Consider the following 15,855-nt stretch of genomic DNA (forward strand, 5'->3'; position numbering starts at 1 on the left):
GGACCATTTTGGGAAAAAACTCAAAAGATTAATAAAAATTGTTACCCTATCTTTCTTTCTGGACCAATAGGTCAAGCCCAATATGCAATATTGTACTGCCAGTACTCCCAATAGCCCAAAATAAATTCTTTTAGCGCAATGCAAACGCAAAATTCAATTAGCCCTACCCCTTCAGCCCTTCTCCACGACGACCGCTCTCTGTCTCTTCCTCCTCAGTCCGGCGGTCCGCCCTCGTCAGTTGTCTGTCGTCTCTCACAGCCTCACGCCCTTCGCCGTCGGCAACACTCCGTCACTCCCTCGCGCCCTCGCTCCCTCGCTCCCTCGCTCGATCGCTCCTCACATCCTTTGACGGTCAGTACAGGACTCAACGGCTGCAACTTCACTCCAGGTAAATTTTTACATCTAAAATTAAAAGGAATTTCACCATTGCTACGGATTTCATACATTAAATTTTTAAAAGTATTTCATACAAAATAGTCACTGGCTTCAATTGTTTGAAAATTAATTGTGGACTATGTCGTTACTGGGTTTGGAAATTAATTGTAGTGTCTGGACACTGTGTTATCGACAATGGTTCATTATTATTTTATATAAATTTTTGAGAAATAACCGTACATTGTTTGTATTGTTGTTTACTTTGAGAAATAACCATGTTGTGTGATGGTTTATTATTATTATTATTATTTTGTGGTTAGATTGTTTACTTTGTTTGTTTAGGTTGGTTATGGACTTATTAGCAGTAAAAAATTACCATCAATTTTTTGGTTATTCGATCAATGATTGCTCATCTTGATAAAAAATATGTTATTTTATTGGAGAGAGGGAAAGAGGGAGGGGAGGGACCAATGGCTCAAACCTTAACAAGTGACCTCAACCTGAACAGGGCACAAAATGCCTAAAACGGTCCACCTTACAAGGTGGACCTGGTCCAAAACAGGGTCGTTTTCTTGCTGTCTTAATTTTTTTCTTTTCACTTTTTTTTTTCTTTTTTTTTTTTTTTTTTAACTGCGTTAACTGATGTTATCTTGTTTTCTTCCTTTTCTTCATTCCCAACTTCTATCTCTGATTGCTCGTTCTGATTGAAATCGTATTCTTCTTCTTAGTATCTTTGATTCACTATGATTGAGCTCTTCTTCTTGACCAGAATTTTGATTTCGTTGATGGAGGAGGCAACCGATCAGGCAGAATTGAACATGAACATTGATCAGGCAGAATTGAACATGAACATTGACGAGGCAACAGATCAGGCAGAATTGAACATTGATGAGGCAACCGATCAGGCAGAATTGAACATGAACATTGATCAGGCAGAATTGAACATTGTTGAGGCAACAGATCAGGCGGAATTGAACATTGATGAGGCAAAAGATCAGGCAGAATTGAACATTGATGAGGCAAAAGATCAGGCAGAATTGAACATTGATGAGGCAAAAGATCAGGCAACATTGAACATTGATGGCTCATCTCCAATTCCAGGTTTTTTTTTTTTTTTTTTTGGTTTTTACATTCAGAGCTTGATATTTCTAGTTTTCGTATGAAGATGCATTAGCAATTCGATTTTTCTAGTTTTCGTATGAAGATGCATTAGCAATTTGATTTTATATTTGTGTTGTTAGTGCCTCGAATTTGCTGTTAAAATTATGATTTATTCATGTTGGTGTTTTCAATACTTGAATTTGTGACTTACATTGATTATTGACAATGTATGTGATTTTGGTAAATTTGTATTTGATGGTTTTCTACTTTTATATATTTGGTTGAATTGTTTGATTCATTTTCTTATGTTTTTGTATTCTTTTTTCTAATATATATATATATATATATATATATATATATATATATATATATATATATATATATATATATATATTATGTATTATTATGAACATTAAACACTATGTTTGTGATTCTGTAACATAGTTGAAGTGAAGTGTATTTGTCAATATCTTTTACGGTTTTTGTTTGGTTATGTTTTGTTATGCCATTATGGGTGTGTTTTGTGTATTTTTAGCATTAATTTTGTGAGTATTCTAAATTGATTTTATGTATATGTAGCAGAGTTGTGGTGAACATATTTTATATTTATCTGCTCATTTTTATTAGTTGTGTCAATTTGATGGAACTGTGATTCTTTTGTATAGCATGGCTGGATTTATTCGGCAATTCCCATTTTCCTCCCACTTAGAAATTATATTTTCATCAAATTGATTTTAACTTTTTTGGTGGTTATATTTCGTTATATCTAAAATTATATTTTATATTTGCAGTCGATCAAGATTTGGTGGGTGTTTCAGTAAGCAATGTTGATGAAGCTTACGAGTTGTATAACGATTATGCTTATAGAGTTGGTTTTAGTGTGAGGAAGGGTAAGCAATGTTATAAGGGTTCTACTAAAACAGTTAAAATGAAGAAATTTTTATGTTCTAAGGCTGGTCATAAGGTTAAGGTCCATGGTGTTAAGTCTTATTCAAAAATGGATTTGAGGACGGGATGTGGTGCGTCAGTTCAGTTTGATGTAGATGGGAATGGGGTATGGACAGTTACGAAACATGAGAAAGGACATAATCATGAGTTATGCCCTTCAGACAAGAGTCATCTACTTCGTTCACATAGAAGAGTGGTGAAGAATCAATTTTTATGTTTAAATGATTTGAAGAGTGAAGTTGCATTGGCGGATGATATTAGGCTTTTGAAACAACAATCAGAGGGGTCTCCATCTGTTGGTGTTGCTTCTTCCATTTGGGCTGTTGAAATGACTAGAAAATTTCAAAGATTGATTGTTTCTTGTCAAGACAACAATGTAGCTAGACAGATTTGTGAGGAAGCTTTTGAAAATGCAAAGAGAAGAATTGAAGCTGAGGTTGGTTGTGTGCATATTGAAGAGTTTGTTGTTTCATCTTCAAATGACATTGTATAAAATCTTTCAAGCCAGAGATTGAAAGGTGAGTAAAAGGTGGAGTAGTATTATTTAGATGAAATATACTCTAGCAAGAGGGTTAAGGAGTTATGCAAATACGGTTGCTACAAATACGAATGGTGCTGTTCAATCTTTTAGTTTTGGAAAGTCTGTTCGAGATTGCTGGGGATGAATATCTTGTACATCCAAGTTTTGGGAGTTCACAGTTAGTTCATTTAAATTAGATTTCAGATGACCATGTAGTTGTAGATTGACATTATGTTTATACAATTGAGCTTATGAACCTTAAGTTTTAAATACATTAACATTTTATAATTGTTTTTTGGCAGTATATGATATTCGTTGTGAACTTACAATCTATTTTATACTTAGATGTTGTGAACCTTTTTGTATTTATTTTATAGTTTTTCTATTATCGGTGGCACTTTCTTTAGGGTTCATAGTTTCTATGTTTCATGTTCATAATACCAAACTTTTAAATACATAATATATTTTGTATTTATGTATAGTTTGTCATAAATTAAGAAATTTAACTACACATTTGTTAAACTTTAAGGTTTTAGATAGATAGTTTTATGCTGTTTTATATGCTCAATTTCTATATTTCATGGTCATATCCATTTTTAAAATTTTTAATTTATTACACAGATTTTGGCTTTTAGGTTTTAAGTGTGTAGGGTGTAGTATATAGTGCTCCCATGTTTTATGTTCACAATCCATATGTTTCTTATTCATAATTTATGATTTAAAATTCACAATTACGTTTACACTTTGATGATGTAAATTGCTTAGTTCTGATGATTTTTTTTTATTTTTTTTCCTTTTGATGGTATTGTACCAATTTTGTGTCTTTCAGAGCTTATGAATTGTGATGATGGTAAATTGGTAATGTGCTGGTTTTAAAAATTCACAATTACGATTACGTATGGATGACGTAGAAATTTTAGGGTTTGGAGTTTAGGGTTTAAGAGTTAGGTTCAGAATTTAGGTTTTAGGGGTTAGGGATCTAGGGTTAGTTTTTAGAGGTTTAGTGTTTAGGGTTAGGTTTTGATATTCCACTATTTTTTGTTCACAATTTTATGTTTAATGTTCATAATAAATGCTCTAAACATTCACAATTTGTATTATTTACATTTTTTAGTTTTAGAGTCTACATGAGGAAAATTATATGTTCACAATTATTGTATTAAAAAAAGTTTGCAAACTCAATGTTTACAATTAGCAAGCTTAATGTTCACAATTTAAATATGTAGAATTGTAATTTAGTTTTGTTGCCCACCCTGGTTTAAGTAGATCAGATTTGTGTTAGCTTCATGAAAACATAGTTATCATCCAACATTCAACAAAGTCCATTTCTTGTTGTATAGCTGCTTCGCTGCTCTTACAACACTCTCTTTCACACTGTTGACGCTCCACATGATTATATTTGAAGTATACTTGACTCTCAACTCATTTATAAAATTTTGCTGCAAAAACATAAAAACTTACAATTTAAAAATAATATTTCTTTACTCTTACATCTAAGGGTGTTCTTTTTAATTTGGAGACCCATTTGGTCATGCTACTTTTATATGTCTCCATTTACCTCATGATGTATATGTCATAGTCAATAGTGTTGTCATTTGTTCTCCAAGTCATTTTGACGAGCTCTTCAATAAGGTTTTCCAGTTTTCAAAATATAGTTGATTGCTTTCCTTTGCCAAGTATTCTTTGAATGCAGTAACCTAGGCACAAATATTGTAGTGTATCTAATGCCTTAAAGTTTGTATATATAATAATTCAAAAGAAGTTCAAGTTTATGTTGGTCAACTTACCAAGGTTTTTATATAGTCTTCGTATTTGTCACTGACTTTAAGATCCTATGGAAGGGTTCTGTTGTCTATGATTTCCACCTTAGATTCCCTAACATTAATGCATAAGTAGTGTCCATGTCGAAGCATTGTGAAGAACGTTTAATTTCAAAAAAGAAAAAAAAAAGTGTTACTAATGTTTTGAATGATAAATAAAAATTGTATGTGGTTAATAGAACTTACTAGATCCGCATCTGTTATGTCTAGATTAGACATATGATACTTCAAATTGTATGCATTTAAAGAAATATTAATTTTTTCTTTTAAGCTGGAAGAACATTCATTCATTTAAAGAAATAGGATACAAATTGACTCAGATCTTATTTCATATCCCAATTTAGCAAAATATATAAAAGATGGGTAGTATGGAAATATGCAAAGTTTATACTACAAAGCAACCCATGAGCCTCTAAGACAACTCAAAGTTCCGTGGAATGATGACAGTACTTTGGACCTCATTAGTTTGGCAACAAAATGGAAGAAATGTGACATCTACGTACATCATGGAATTGATGAACTTAAAGTGATTCCAGAATTGTTATTACTTGTACCTAAGAATGTTTATGAAGGACATGTAGCTAAGAATGTGGATCAAGGTCAGGAGATGGATCATGTAGTTGAGGTTCCACTTGAAGATGATTTTGAAATTAATTATGAAGCTGAATATGAGATGGATAGTGAACATGGTGAGGATGATAATGGATGGGTTACACAAGATAATGAGATTGGAAATAATTCTTGGTTAGATGTTGGGTTGGATGCATCAAAAGAGGATCTTAACATGGAAGAAAATGATGTCAGGCATGGAAGAAAATGATCTAGGGGTCGTTTACTTCGTTTCTCTGTTTTTTCATTTTCAGTTTTTCATTTCTTCATTTCTCTAGTTTTCCTTCTCCATTCTTCCAGTTTTTCATTTCTCCAATTTTTCAATTTTCATTCCCCATTCCTCTAGTTCTTCATTTCTCTAATTTTTTGATTTTATTAAATACAATCATCCCATATAACATTTTTACATTTCTACAACAAAGATAATAATAATAATAATAATAATAATAATAATAATAATAATAATAATAATAATAATAATAATAATAATAATAATAATAATAATAATAATAATTAATAATGATGGCGCAAGGGCTGAAGTAAAAATAAAAACTAAAACAAGCGCACACAGCAGGATTCAAACTGTCAACCTTCTACAAAGCTAGCATTGTTCACCCACAATTACTCCATTCTTCCATTTGGAGAAGTCTTAAAAGGCTTTCTCCAAATTTGTACATGAGTTGGAGAATGGAGAGGAGTTAGGCAATTGGAAATATTATTTTAGTAAACAAGTTTTTCATTTTCCATTCCTTCACTTCTTCAATTCTCAATTTTTTTTAAAAAAAAAATCCTCCATTTTTCCATGTTAGTAAACAACCCCTAATATTTCTATACTTCTATTATTTTTTTTACTGATTATTCTGCATTGCTAATAATACTATACTACTTCTTCTTTTTTATTACTTCTAATACTAAAACTATTAATAATGGTTTTGTTTAATAATATGATGTCTTTACTACTTTCTAATATTAATACTATTACTCCTTTCTAATTAATATGATGCTTTTACTGCTGCTTTCTTACACTCTGTAATATTTTTTTTTTATTTGTTTCTGGTTTTGTAGGGTTTGGTTAGTGCCATTCAACAATTGCTTCCTAATGCAGAACATATAAATTGCGCTAGACATATTCACAAATTGGAGCAAGAAACATAGAGGCAAGGTGTTAAAGAGATTATTTTGGATGTGTGCTAACTCAACAACTGAGGACCAATTCAAATTCACGATTGAGCAATTGGAGAAGAATGATGTCCAAGCTAGAGATAATTTGTCCAATTATCTTGCTAAATATTGGTGTAAAGCATTCATTAGGCCAGAATCAAAGTGTAATTCAATTGACAATAATATGTGTGAAGCATTCAATGGAACAATTGTCAAAGCCAATCATCCCATTGTTAGAGGATATAAGAGTTGTCATGATGACAAAAATTGCAACCAAAAGACAAGCTTTGCAAAAATGGCCAGGGAACTTTGGACCATGAGTGATGAAAAAACTTAATGCAAACATAATGGAGAGCATTGGGTGGCACGTTGACTTCAATGGAGATGATGGTTATGAGATCAAGAAAGGGAGACAACAATTTAAAGTTAAGTTACAAGGAAGAAGTTGTTCATGTAGAAGTTGGGATCTAACTGGTATACCCTGCCCTCATGCTTTGTGTGCAATTTTTGATAAGGATAGAGACCTAGAAGAATTCATTAATGATTGCTACTCCAAAGAAGTTTACAAAAAAATCTATAGCTACACAATTCAACCTTTGAATGGAGAACTTAGTTGGCCTAAAACTAATGCTGAAGAAATCCAAGCCCCTGTACCGAGGACGATGACGGATAGGCCAAAGAAGAAAAGAACTCGTGAGGCTAATGAGCCTCCTGTTGAAAAGATGTCACGACAAGACAGGATTATGACATGTTCTATATGCAAACAACAAGGTCATTCAAAAACAAATTGTCCAAGTACTAGAGGTCAAGGTCCACCCCCTACTACTACAGGCACAACATCAACTTCTAGGTCTTCTGGTGGTGGATTGGGTATTTACACAAATCCTAATACTGGAACAACCATATTTAATGTAAGTCATTTTTTATGAAATATTTCAACTAAGCATTCTAATATTATAATATAATTGTTATGACCTAAACATGTTTGGGATTTGATTTGTTCATTGTATTATGTAGCCCGGACAACCAGGAGAACATGTAATTTATCGGGGAAGGAAGAACACAGGTATTGTGGCTAGGGGCAAGCTGTGAAGTCCATATTTGAAGTGCAGGTTTTTTTTTGAAAATGTTAGAATGTTATAATATTGAAGTGCAGATTTTATGTGCATTGCTAGAATTTTGGATGCTCATTAGTACTTAGGATAGTCAGTATCTTATGAAAAGTATTTTGGAGTTTGGATGTTGAATGCTTTACCTTTTTGTGTTTTGCTATCTTATTGCTATAATGGTGTACTTATTTTGTATTCTAACTATTCTGGAAAGATGTTGATGCTAATATAGTGACAAGGGATTTAAATATTTCATTTATCATTTTTCAAATTAGATATGCTTAATATGTTTTACGTTTTCCATCTAACAACTGTTTTTTTTTTTTTAAAGAAAGAAAGAAGAAAACAGTTAACTGTTTTTTTTTTTTAAAGAAGTAATTTTGTCCGTTGATGCGGCGGTGTTCCAGGAAGATGGAGAGGCGTATTATGGTGTGGTGGCTACTAATGGAAATGGTTTATCGTTCTTGGGAGCGAAGAATGGGAAGCTGCGTTGCTTAAATGACGCTCATTTGGCTGAGGCTATGGCAGTAAAGGAAGCCCTCTCTTGGGCTTACGAGCAAGGGTATACAGGATAGCTATACTATCTGACTGTCAGAATGTTTGTAGATTGCTCACGGGTGCTGCTCAAGATCTTTCATATACTGGATGTGTTTTGCGAGAGTGCCGGGCTTTAAAACGACACTTTGAAATAGTGTCCTTTCAATTTGTTTCTAGATCAGTGAACAAGTGGGCTCATGCCTTAGCTAGAGCTACTCGTTCTCAATCTGGTCCTGGTTGCTGGTTATCTTCCATTCCTATTTGTATTGCGCATTTGTTTTAATAAAAGTTGATCTTTCCTTTTCAAAAAAAAAGAAGAAAACAGTTAAAACAATTCAATTACTGCCAAATATACCAACAGTTCAATTAATCGTGGTCAGGAACATGAATTTTACATTGAAAATCATCGTTAATTTTTTTAAAAAATTAGCAAATTAAATTATTTTAGTTTTTATTTATTAAAAATTAAAAAATTAATTTTAAAATAAATTATTTTTTTAAAAAAAATGCCACATATGCATCCTAGGTGGAGGGGTAACCTGTTAAAAATTGGGAAAACTTGTAAATTGGACAAATTGAAAGAAATTAGTTAGTTTAGGGACCCAATTGTTATTTTTTTAGGTTCAGTGACCTAATTGCATTATTGTGTACAGTTCAGTGACCTATTTGACCCTTATTCCAACTATATAATAAGAAGAATTTTATGATATATTATAACATGTTTTGTAAGAAATTATAAATGATAACAATCGAAATCATTAAAAATTTGTAATGATATATTCGATCAATTTAGAATTTCAATGACTTTTGTAGACTTTTTTAACTAAAAAAAATTGATAAAAGTTTATGAATGTTTTTTGTATAGAAAGTATAATTGGATGAACGTGTCCAGTTACGGGCTCTCCAAGAAAGTCAAGAACGGTAAGCTGAATCGTCCACGATGAGCATACTAGAAGAAGCCTACTCAACGGCGACCCATCGGTCACCGGAGGACCAGGACCTACTGGAGAGAAGCACTAGGAAAACGAAAAGGGGACGAACGGAACTAGAATCGGAGACAACTCCACTTCCGACAACTAACCCCCTGACCTCTCCGGCAGCGGAGGAAACTAGGACCCCAGATTCGACCCATTGGGTGACCCCGGATGTCACGCTAAACCATGCATGGGGCCGATCTAGACCGAATCAGTCAAGGGAAACGAATACCCAAGAGGAGGAGGCTTCTGACGACGAAGGTATGAAGGAGGATGTGAGTGTCGGAGGTTTTCCGGTGATCAAGGTTACTAAAGAGGAGAAAGAATGGTTACGGCGTTCTCTCATCCTTCATGTCTCGGGTAGAACAGTAAGTTACTCTTACCTTCAGCAAAGATTGATCAAGATGTGGAAGCCCGAGTCGGTGTTCGAACTGATTGCGCTCAACAATGACTATTATATCGCCAAATTCGAATCTCTTAGAGACTATGACACTGCGAAATTTGGCGGACCTTGGATGATCCTCGATCACTATGTTACAGTCCAAGAATGGGAACCCAAATTCGACACAAGAAATAGGAAGACTCGGAAAATCCTCGCATGGGTGCGCTTTCCCGCTATACTTATTGAGTATTTTGACGATGACTTTCTCAAGAAGATCGGGAAGACGATTGGCCGACTAGTCAGAATCGACACCACCACAAGCTTGGCATCAATAGGGAAATTCGTCAGAGTTTGTGTCGAGATAGACATATCGAAGCCGTTGGTATCTAAGTTTGTTCTTCATAATGTTGATTGGCCCATTGAATATGAAGGCATTCACCTAATCTGCTTCAAATGCGGAGTCTATGGCCATCGCCCGAAGTCATGTGGTATTGAAGCGGAGGCTAACTCTGCCATGGATATTGGTGAAGGCTCCGCTACGACTGCGCAAGCTATACCTCCTACCTTGAAGCCGGTGGAGAAATACGGATCGTGGATGTTGGTGACACGGAGGAACAGACGCAACACGGGCAGAAACCACTCTCGTACAACCTCGCACCAACCTAGAGACAGACAGCAAGCTTCGACCAGTCATGCCCAGCCTTTGGCAGAAGGATTTGGTACGCAATCCAGGAAACTCGTAAGATCACACCAGTCAAGCTTTGTACAGGAAGACAGATTGCGAATGATATCCTCACATATCAGGAAGTGCTCAACTCCATAAACAACAAGAAAGACATCTCCGGGTGGATGATCATGAAAGTAGACTTGGAAAAAGCATATGATAGACTAGATTAGAGCTACATTCAGGACACTCTTAACTTGACTGGGATGAACCATAACTGGATAAGGAATGTTATGAACTGTGTGACGTCCTCCCGACTAGCGCTAATCTGGAATAGTCAGAGAACTGATTGGTTCAAGCCAGGAAGGGGGATAAGACAAGGAGACTCTATTTCCCCCCTTCTGTTTGTTCTATGCATGGAAAGACTAAGCCATTTAATCTAGCAATCAGCCATGCAGGGACGCTGAAAAGGTATAAAAATATCACGTCATGCTCCTTACGTTACCCACCTATTTTTTGCAGATGATTTGGTGCTTTTTAGAGAGGCGACTGTGGAACAAGCAGTGAAAATGAGGAGCTGCTTGGATCAATTCTGTGCCAGCTCGGGCCAGAGGTTAAGCCTAAATAAATCCTCTCTATTTTTTTCGAAGAACCTGGACACATCTCTGAAACAAAGCATTGAGGAAGCTACAGGAGTTTCTCATGTTACAAACATGGGAAAGTATCTGGGAATACCCTCAATTCACGGTAGAGTCAAATTTGATTCGTTCACAGGAATCATTGAGAGAACACAAGACCGTCTGGCTGGATGGAAGTCCCAAACCTTATCCCTTGCAGGTAGACATACCTTAACACAATCTGTGCTTTCCTCCATCCCATACTATACTATGCAAACAACCCTTTTACCTGCGGGAGTCCTCAGCAACATCGAAAGGATCATCCGCGACTTTCTATGGGATAGTACAGAGGGGGAGAGGAAGTTCCATCTTGTGAGATGGGACGTGGTCACTCGGAACAAAGCATTGGGCGGCATGGGCATCAAGAAGCTGGAACCGATGAACCACACTTTTCTTGCCAAATTAGGGTGGAGACTGCTACAAGGGGAAGACAGTCAATGGAGTCAATTATTCAAGGCTAAATATGGAATCACTTCTGCAGATTGCTCAAGCTGGAGACCCAAAGGCAACATGTCGAATGCCTGGAGAGGCATCCTCAAGTCTGTTCCGATACTGCAGAAGGGTATCAAGAAACAGGTTAGGAATGGCGTCAACACCTCATTTTGGCTCGACCTGTGGCTTGAGAGTAGGCTTCTAGTTGAGCTCGCCCAAACCCCTGTCTCTTCTGTAGACCTGGGCAGATCAGTGGCAAGCTACTGGGACAATAACCAAGGATGGGACTGGATTCAGCTAGAACCTAAGCTGCCATCCAAGATTCTGAACAGACTTGCAGCAATCTTCATTCAGGACGACCCCGAAGCAAGCGACATCCTGAGCTGGAGAAATGAACTATCTGGTAATTTCTCAGTTTCCTCGGCTTATGATCTTGCCACAATTGAAACTGAAACTCTAGCCGCCGCTAAATGGAATAACATATGGAGACTGAAAGTGTCGAATCGCATCCGCACATTTATATGGTTGGTCAGCTTTGACAAAATCATGACAAACCTCAATAGGCTCAAGCGGGGCTTTACAGACAGCGACGTATGCCCTGTATGCATGGACAAGTCAGAAGATACCGAACATGTCCTTCATCTCTGCCCAGCCGCGGATGCAATCTGGAAGGAAAATCTGACTTGTCGCTATGTTCAATTTGCAAATCTTCCATTTCAGTTCTGGTTGGAGAAAGGTATCTCAGAGGAAGGAGACGGCCGTACTGAAATGTTGTTTTCCACGACGTGTTTGGTTTTCCACTTCGAAAACGTGTTGTTTTCCATGACGTGTTGGTAGTTATGGAAATGGAGGAACAAATATGTCTTCGAAGGCACATCCAGACCCTCATCTCCAAAGTGTCCTGGATCCAATCTCAGCTTGAAGAATTCAGAAGAGCTTTCTCCAATGCAAACAACTTTCTGTTTCCTTCTAATACGTCTTCGTGGAAGTTACTGTGTTGGGACAAACCACCAGAGGAGTTTGCCAAAATCAACGTGGACGGATCGGTGGCCCCCAACAACGAAGCTAGTTGCGGAGGTGTAATTAGGAACCATAATGGTGAGTGGTGTGCCGGCTTCACCTATTCCATTGGGAACTGCTCGCCATTTGAAGCCGAAGCCTGGGCCCTATTAAAAGGCATCCTTCTATCAATAGAGCACGGCTACACCAAAGTAATCTTCGAATCCGACTTGGAGGAGGTGGTGAACTACATAACGGGTACCTAGCCCCCACGCATTTTTGCGCACAACATTCTGGAAGCATGCAAGAGAGAACTTAGGAAATTGGAGGTATGGGAGGTGGTGGCTGTGCTTCGTGAACAGAACCGCGTAGCTGACAGCCTGGCTAAGCTTTCCAGAAATTTGCCGATGGGCATACATGTATTAGCCAATCCACCGGACTCAGTGAGAGGATTATTAGAAGATGACCTCTCTGGCATCCCTATTTGGCGTAGCATTCATGGCCAGCTTAGTAATGTGTAATACTGGTATTTTGGGTTTTCCCCTCCATTAGAAATAAAAAAAAATGAATGTTTTTTGTATAGACCTTTAAATAGTCTTTCAAAGTTTTAAAAAATTTTGAAAGACTCTATGAACGTCAATCAAAGTTTATCAAAATCTATCATTTTAAAAGTCTACAAAAGTCATGATTAAATACAACCCCTTAATTTTAAACCAAACACATGAATCTGACATTCCCTAAGGTAATCTAACATTTTGTGAACCAAACGCCCCCTTAAATGTAAAGAAATACATGAAATTAGTTAGTTTAGGAATTCAATGGTAGATTTTTTAGGTTATCAGTGGCCTAATTGCACTATCGTGTTCAGTTGATGGCCTATTTGACCCTTATTCCTTCTTTTTTTTTTTTTTTTTTTTTTTTTTTTTAAAAAAAATTGTTTTTTTTTTTTTTACTCCTCTCTTCCCAGTCTTGCTTACATGGCCGGACAAAAACTAAGTCAAGTGAGGTTCCTCTAAAGCCTTAACTTGAAAAGAACAATCGTTATACAGTAAACTATGGTTCTCACAATTGTTAATATATGTGTCTGTAGTTACACACAGGGGCGGAGCCAGAATTTTTGTTCAGTGGGGGCGGAACATTACAACAAAAAGATAGTTTGAAAAATAAAATAAAACACTTAAGTTATCCATAAATATTGTTGGATATAGACAAAAAAATAAAACACATCAAAACATTATAAAAATATTTATAATAAAATGAAATATAATTAATTTGATATAATAATTTGTAGGTTTGTAAAAATCTAAAGTAATTTAAAAAACTGTAGAACAAGCAACTATTAATAAAATAGTGAAAGTCTACGCTATAGCCATAGGAGGGATTCGAACCCGAGCACTCTCATTGTATAACACGCATTACTTGCCACCTGATCTACCTCAACTCTTGTTAACATTTTATGTTTTCTTCTATTTATACTATAACTTGTACTATAGATACAATGTTATATATGGGGTGGGGGTGGGGGGGGTGGGGGGAGTGGGGGCAACTGCCCCCATTGTAACTCCGCCCATGGTTACACACTATTAGTCATATATTCACCTTTGGACTCTTCTAGTCTATTATATTTGTAATAGGACACCTCTTGTACAGACTACTTATCATTACTTCTCTGCACTATGATGATTATCTGGTTATTGAATATACACGATTACTATTCCTAAAAGCTCTCATCTGGTATCATTGAGTTTGGTTCGTTCCTACGGCTGATGCTAACGCTTCTGATGGTCAGGCTGTTTCGTCGAGTCGCACGGTGACTGAGGTTTCTTCTGCTTCGCCGGTGTCTGCTCCGAATATGTTGCAACAGGCTCATCATTATGTGTCTATCAAGCTCACCGCTACCAATTTTTTGTTTTGGAAGGCACAATTAGTTCCTTTTCTGCGTGGCCAATCCTTGTACGGGTTTGTTGATGGCTCTCACCCGTGTCCTCCGGAGTTTATCGCGTCGACCTCGTCCGCACCTCCGGTCTCCAATGCTGCCTATGCTCAATGGATTCAGCAAGATCAATCCATTTTGAGCATGCTCATCTCTTCAATGGCGGAAGAAGTTTTATATCTGGCGATTGGTCATGATACTTCCCGAGCAGTCTGGCTTGCGGTTGAGACTGCGCTTGGTTCAACGTCGCGTGCTCGCTCCCTTAGCCTATTGTCGCAGCTTCAGAGTCTTCGTCAGGGGGAGTCGTCGCCGGCCGATTACCTTGGCCGTGCTCGGATTCTTGTTGAGCAATTAGCGCAAGCCGGACGTCCAGTTGGTCTTGATGAGCAAAATCTGCATATTTTCAGAGGCCTTCGGCCGGAATACCGTGCCTTGGTGTCCTCCCTCACCACCAAAGATTCGCCGCTTACAATTCCTCAGGTTGCCGATTTGCTCAACGCTCATCAGTACGTTTTTCAGAAGGAGCCTCTGCCGCATGCTGCTGCTTCGCCACCGGTTGTGATGTATGCCCAGTCTCCGGCTTCCGGTCGTCCGCCGCAGGAGGGTGGTCGTAGTCGTGGCCGGCAGCACCGCGGGCAGAGAGGACGTGGCCAGCGTGGTGGTCGTGGTGGCGTTCGTTGTCAGCTATGCGAGGCATCGGGGCATACGGCGCTTACGTGTTATCGCCGTTTTGTTGATCCAATGTCGTCTATGGTGATGGCCGGTGGTGGACAGATGCCCTCTTCTGGTTTTTTTGGGCAGGTGGCGTCTCCTGGTTACTTTGGACAGCAGCAGCAGTCGCCAACTTTCCAGCCTGGGCAGTATGGTGTTCGATCACAGCCGCGCGTCAATGTTGCTCAGCAAGTTCCTGTTGATGATTTTCACCATGCGCCCTTTTCTAATGTTTGGTACCCGGATACTGGTGCCAATGTTCATGCCTCGCCTCGGTTAGATGGTTTGCAGGATGTGGAGCCCTATGCTGGGGGCGAGTCTCTTCGGGTTGGCGATGGTGTCGGTTTGTCAATTTCTAACACTGGCACTTTTTCTATTCCGTCTTCGTTACGGTCACTGTCTCTAAATAATGTTTTGCACGTTCCTAATTTACAAGCTTCATTATTGTCTGTGCAAAAATTTGCTTCTGATAATGATGTTTATTTTGAGTTTCACCCGTCCTTTTTTGTTGTGAAGGATCGTCGCACCAACAAGGTTCTTCTTAGTGGTTCTAGTGACGGGGGTCTGTATCGGCTTCCAGTGTCATCTCCTGTTGCGTTCCTGTCTGCTCGGGCTTCTCCTCAGATATGGCACGATCGGCTCGGGCATCCTCACTTTCGTGTTCTGCGTCAAGTCCTTTCTAATTGTCCTGTTAGTGGGTCATTTCGTTCGTTTAATAATTTGTGTACTGCGTGTCAGATGGGCAAGTCTGCTCGCTTTCCGCTTTCTCGTGTTTGTCATTCTAGCAATTCTGTTTTAGAACTTGTGTACACTGATATTTGGGGACCTGCACCGGTTCCCTCAATTGACGGGCATCGCTATTTCGTAATATTTGTTGATGACTTTTCTAATTTTGTTTGGTTT

At 37.7% G+C, this 15,855-nt stretch overlaps 1 protein-coding gene across 3 annotated transcripts; it reads left to right on the top strand.

The window, feature by feature from the left end:
* The first annotated feature begins 122 nt into the window (after positions 1-122).
* On the top strand, positions 123-3,248 carry LOC109185409 (protein FAR1-RELATED SEQUENCE 11-like). 3 transcript variants are annotated; one of them, XM_019335433.1, is made up of 4 exons: positions 123-388; positions 1,145-1,328; positions 1,362-1,476; positions 2,268-3,248. In XM_019335433.1, the coding sequence occupies exons 2-4, from the start codon at positions 1,161-1,163 to the stop codon at positions 2,915-2,917; spliced, it is 933 nt and encodes a 310-aa protein (XP_019190978.1). In that variant the 5' UTR covers positions 123-388; positions 1,145-1,160; the 3' UTR covers positions 2,918-3,248. The 3 variants fall into 3 exon arrangements, with proteins under 3 accessions (XP_019190978.1, XP_019190977.1, XP_019190976.1); XM_019335432.1 differs by having other exon boundaries at positions 126-388; positions 1,145-1,406; positions 1,440-1,476; XM_019335431.1 differs by having other exon boundaries at positions 128-388; positions 1,145-1,476.
* The last annotated feature ends 12,607 nt before the right edge of the window (positions 3,249-15,855 follow it).

Source organism: Ipomoea nil, unplaced genomic scaffold (assembly GCF_001879475.1).
Source record: "Ipomoea nil cultivar Tokyo-kokei standard unplaced genomic scaffold, Asagao_1.1 scaffold1317, whole genome shotgun sequence".
Lineage (NCBI taxonomy): Eukaryota > Viridiplantae > Streptophyta > Magnoliopsida > Solanales > Convolvulaceae > Ipomoea > Ipomoea nil.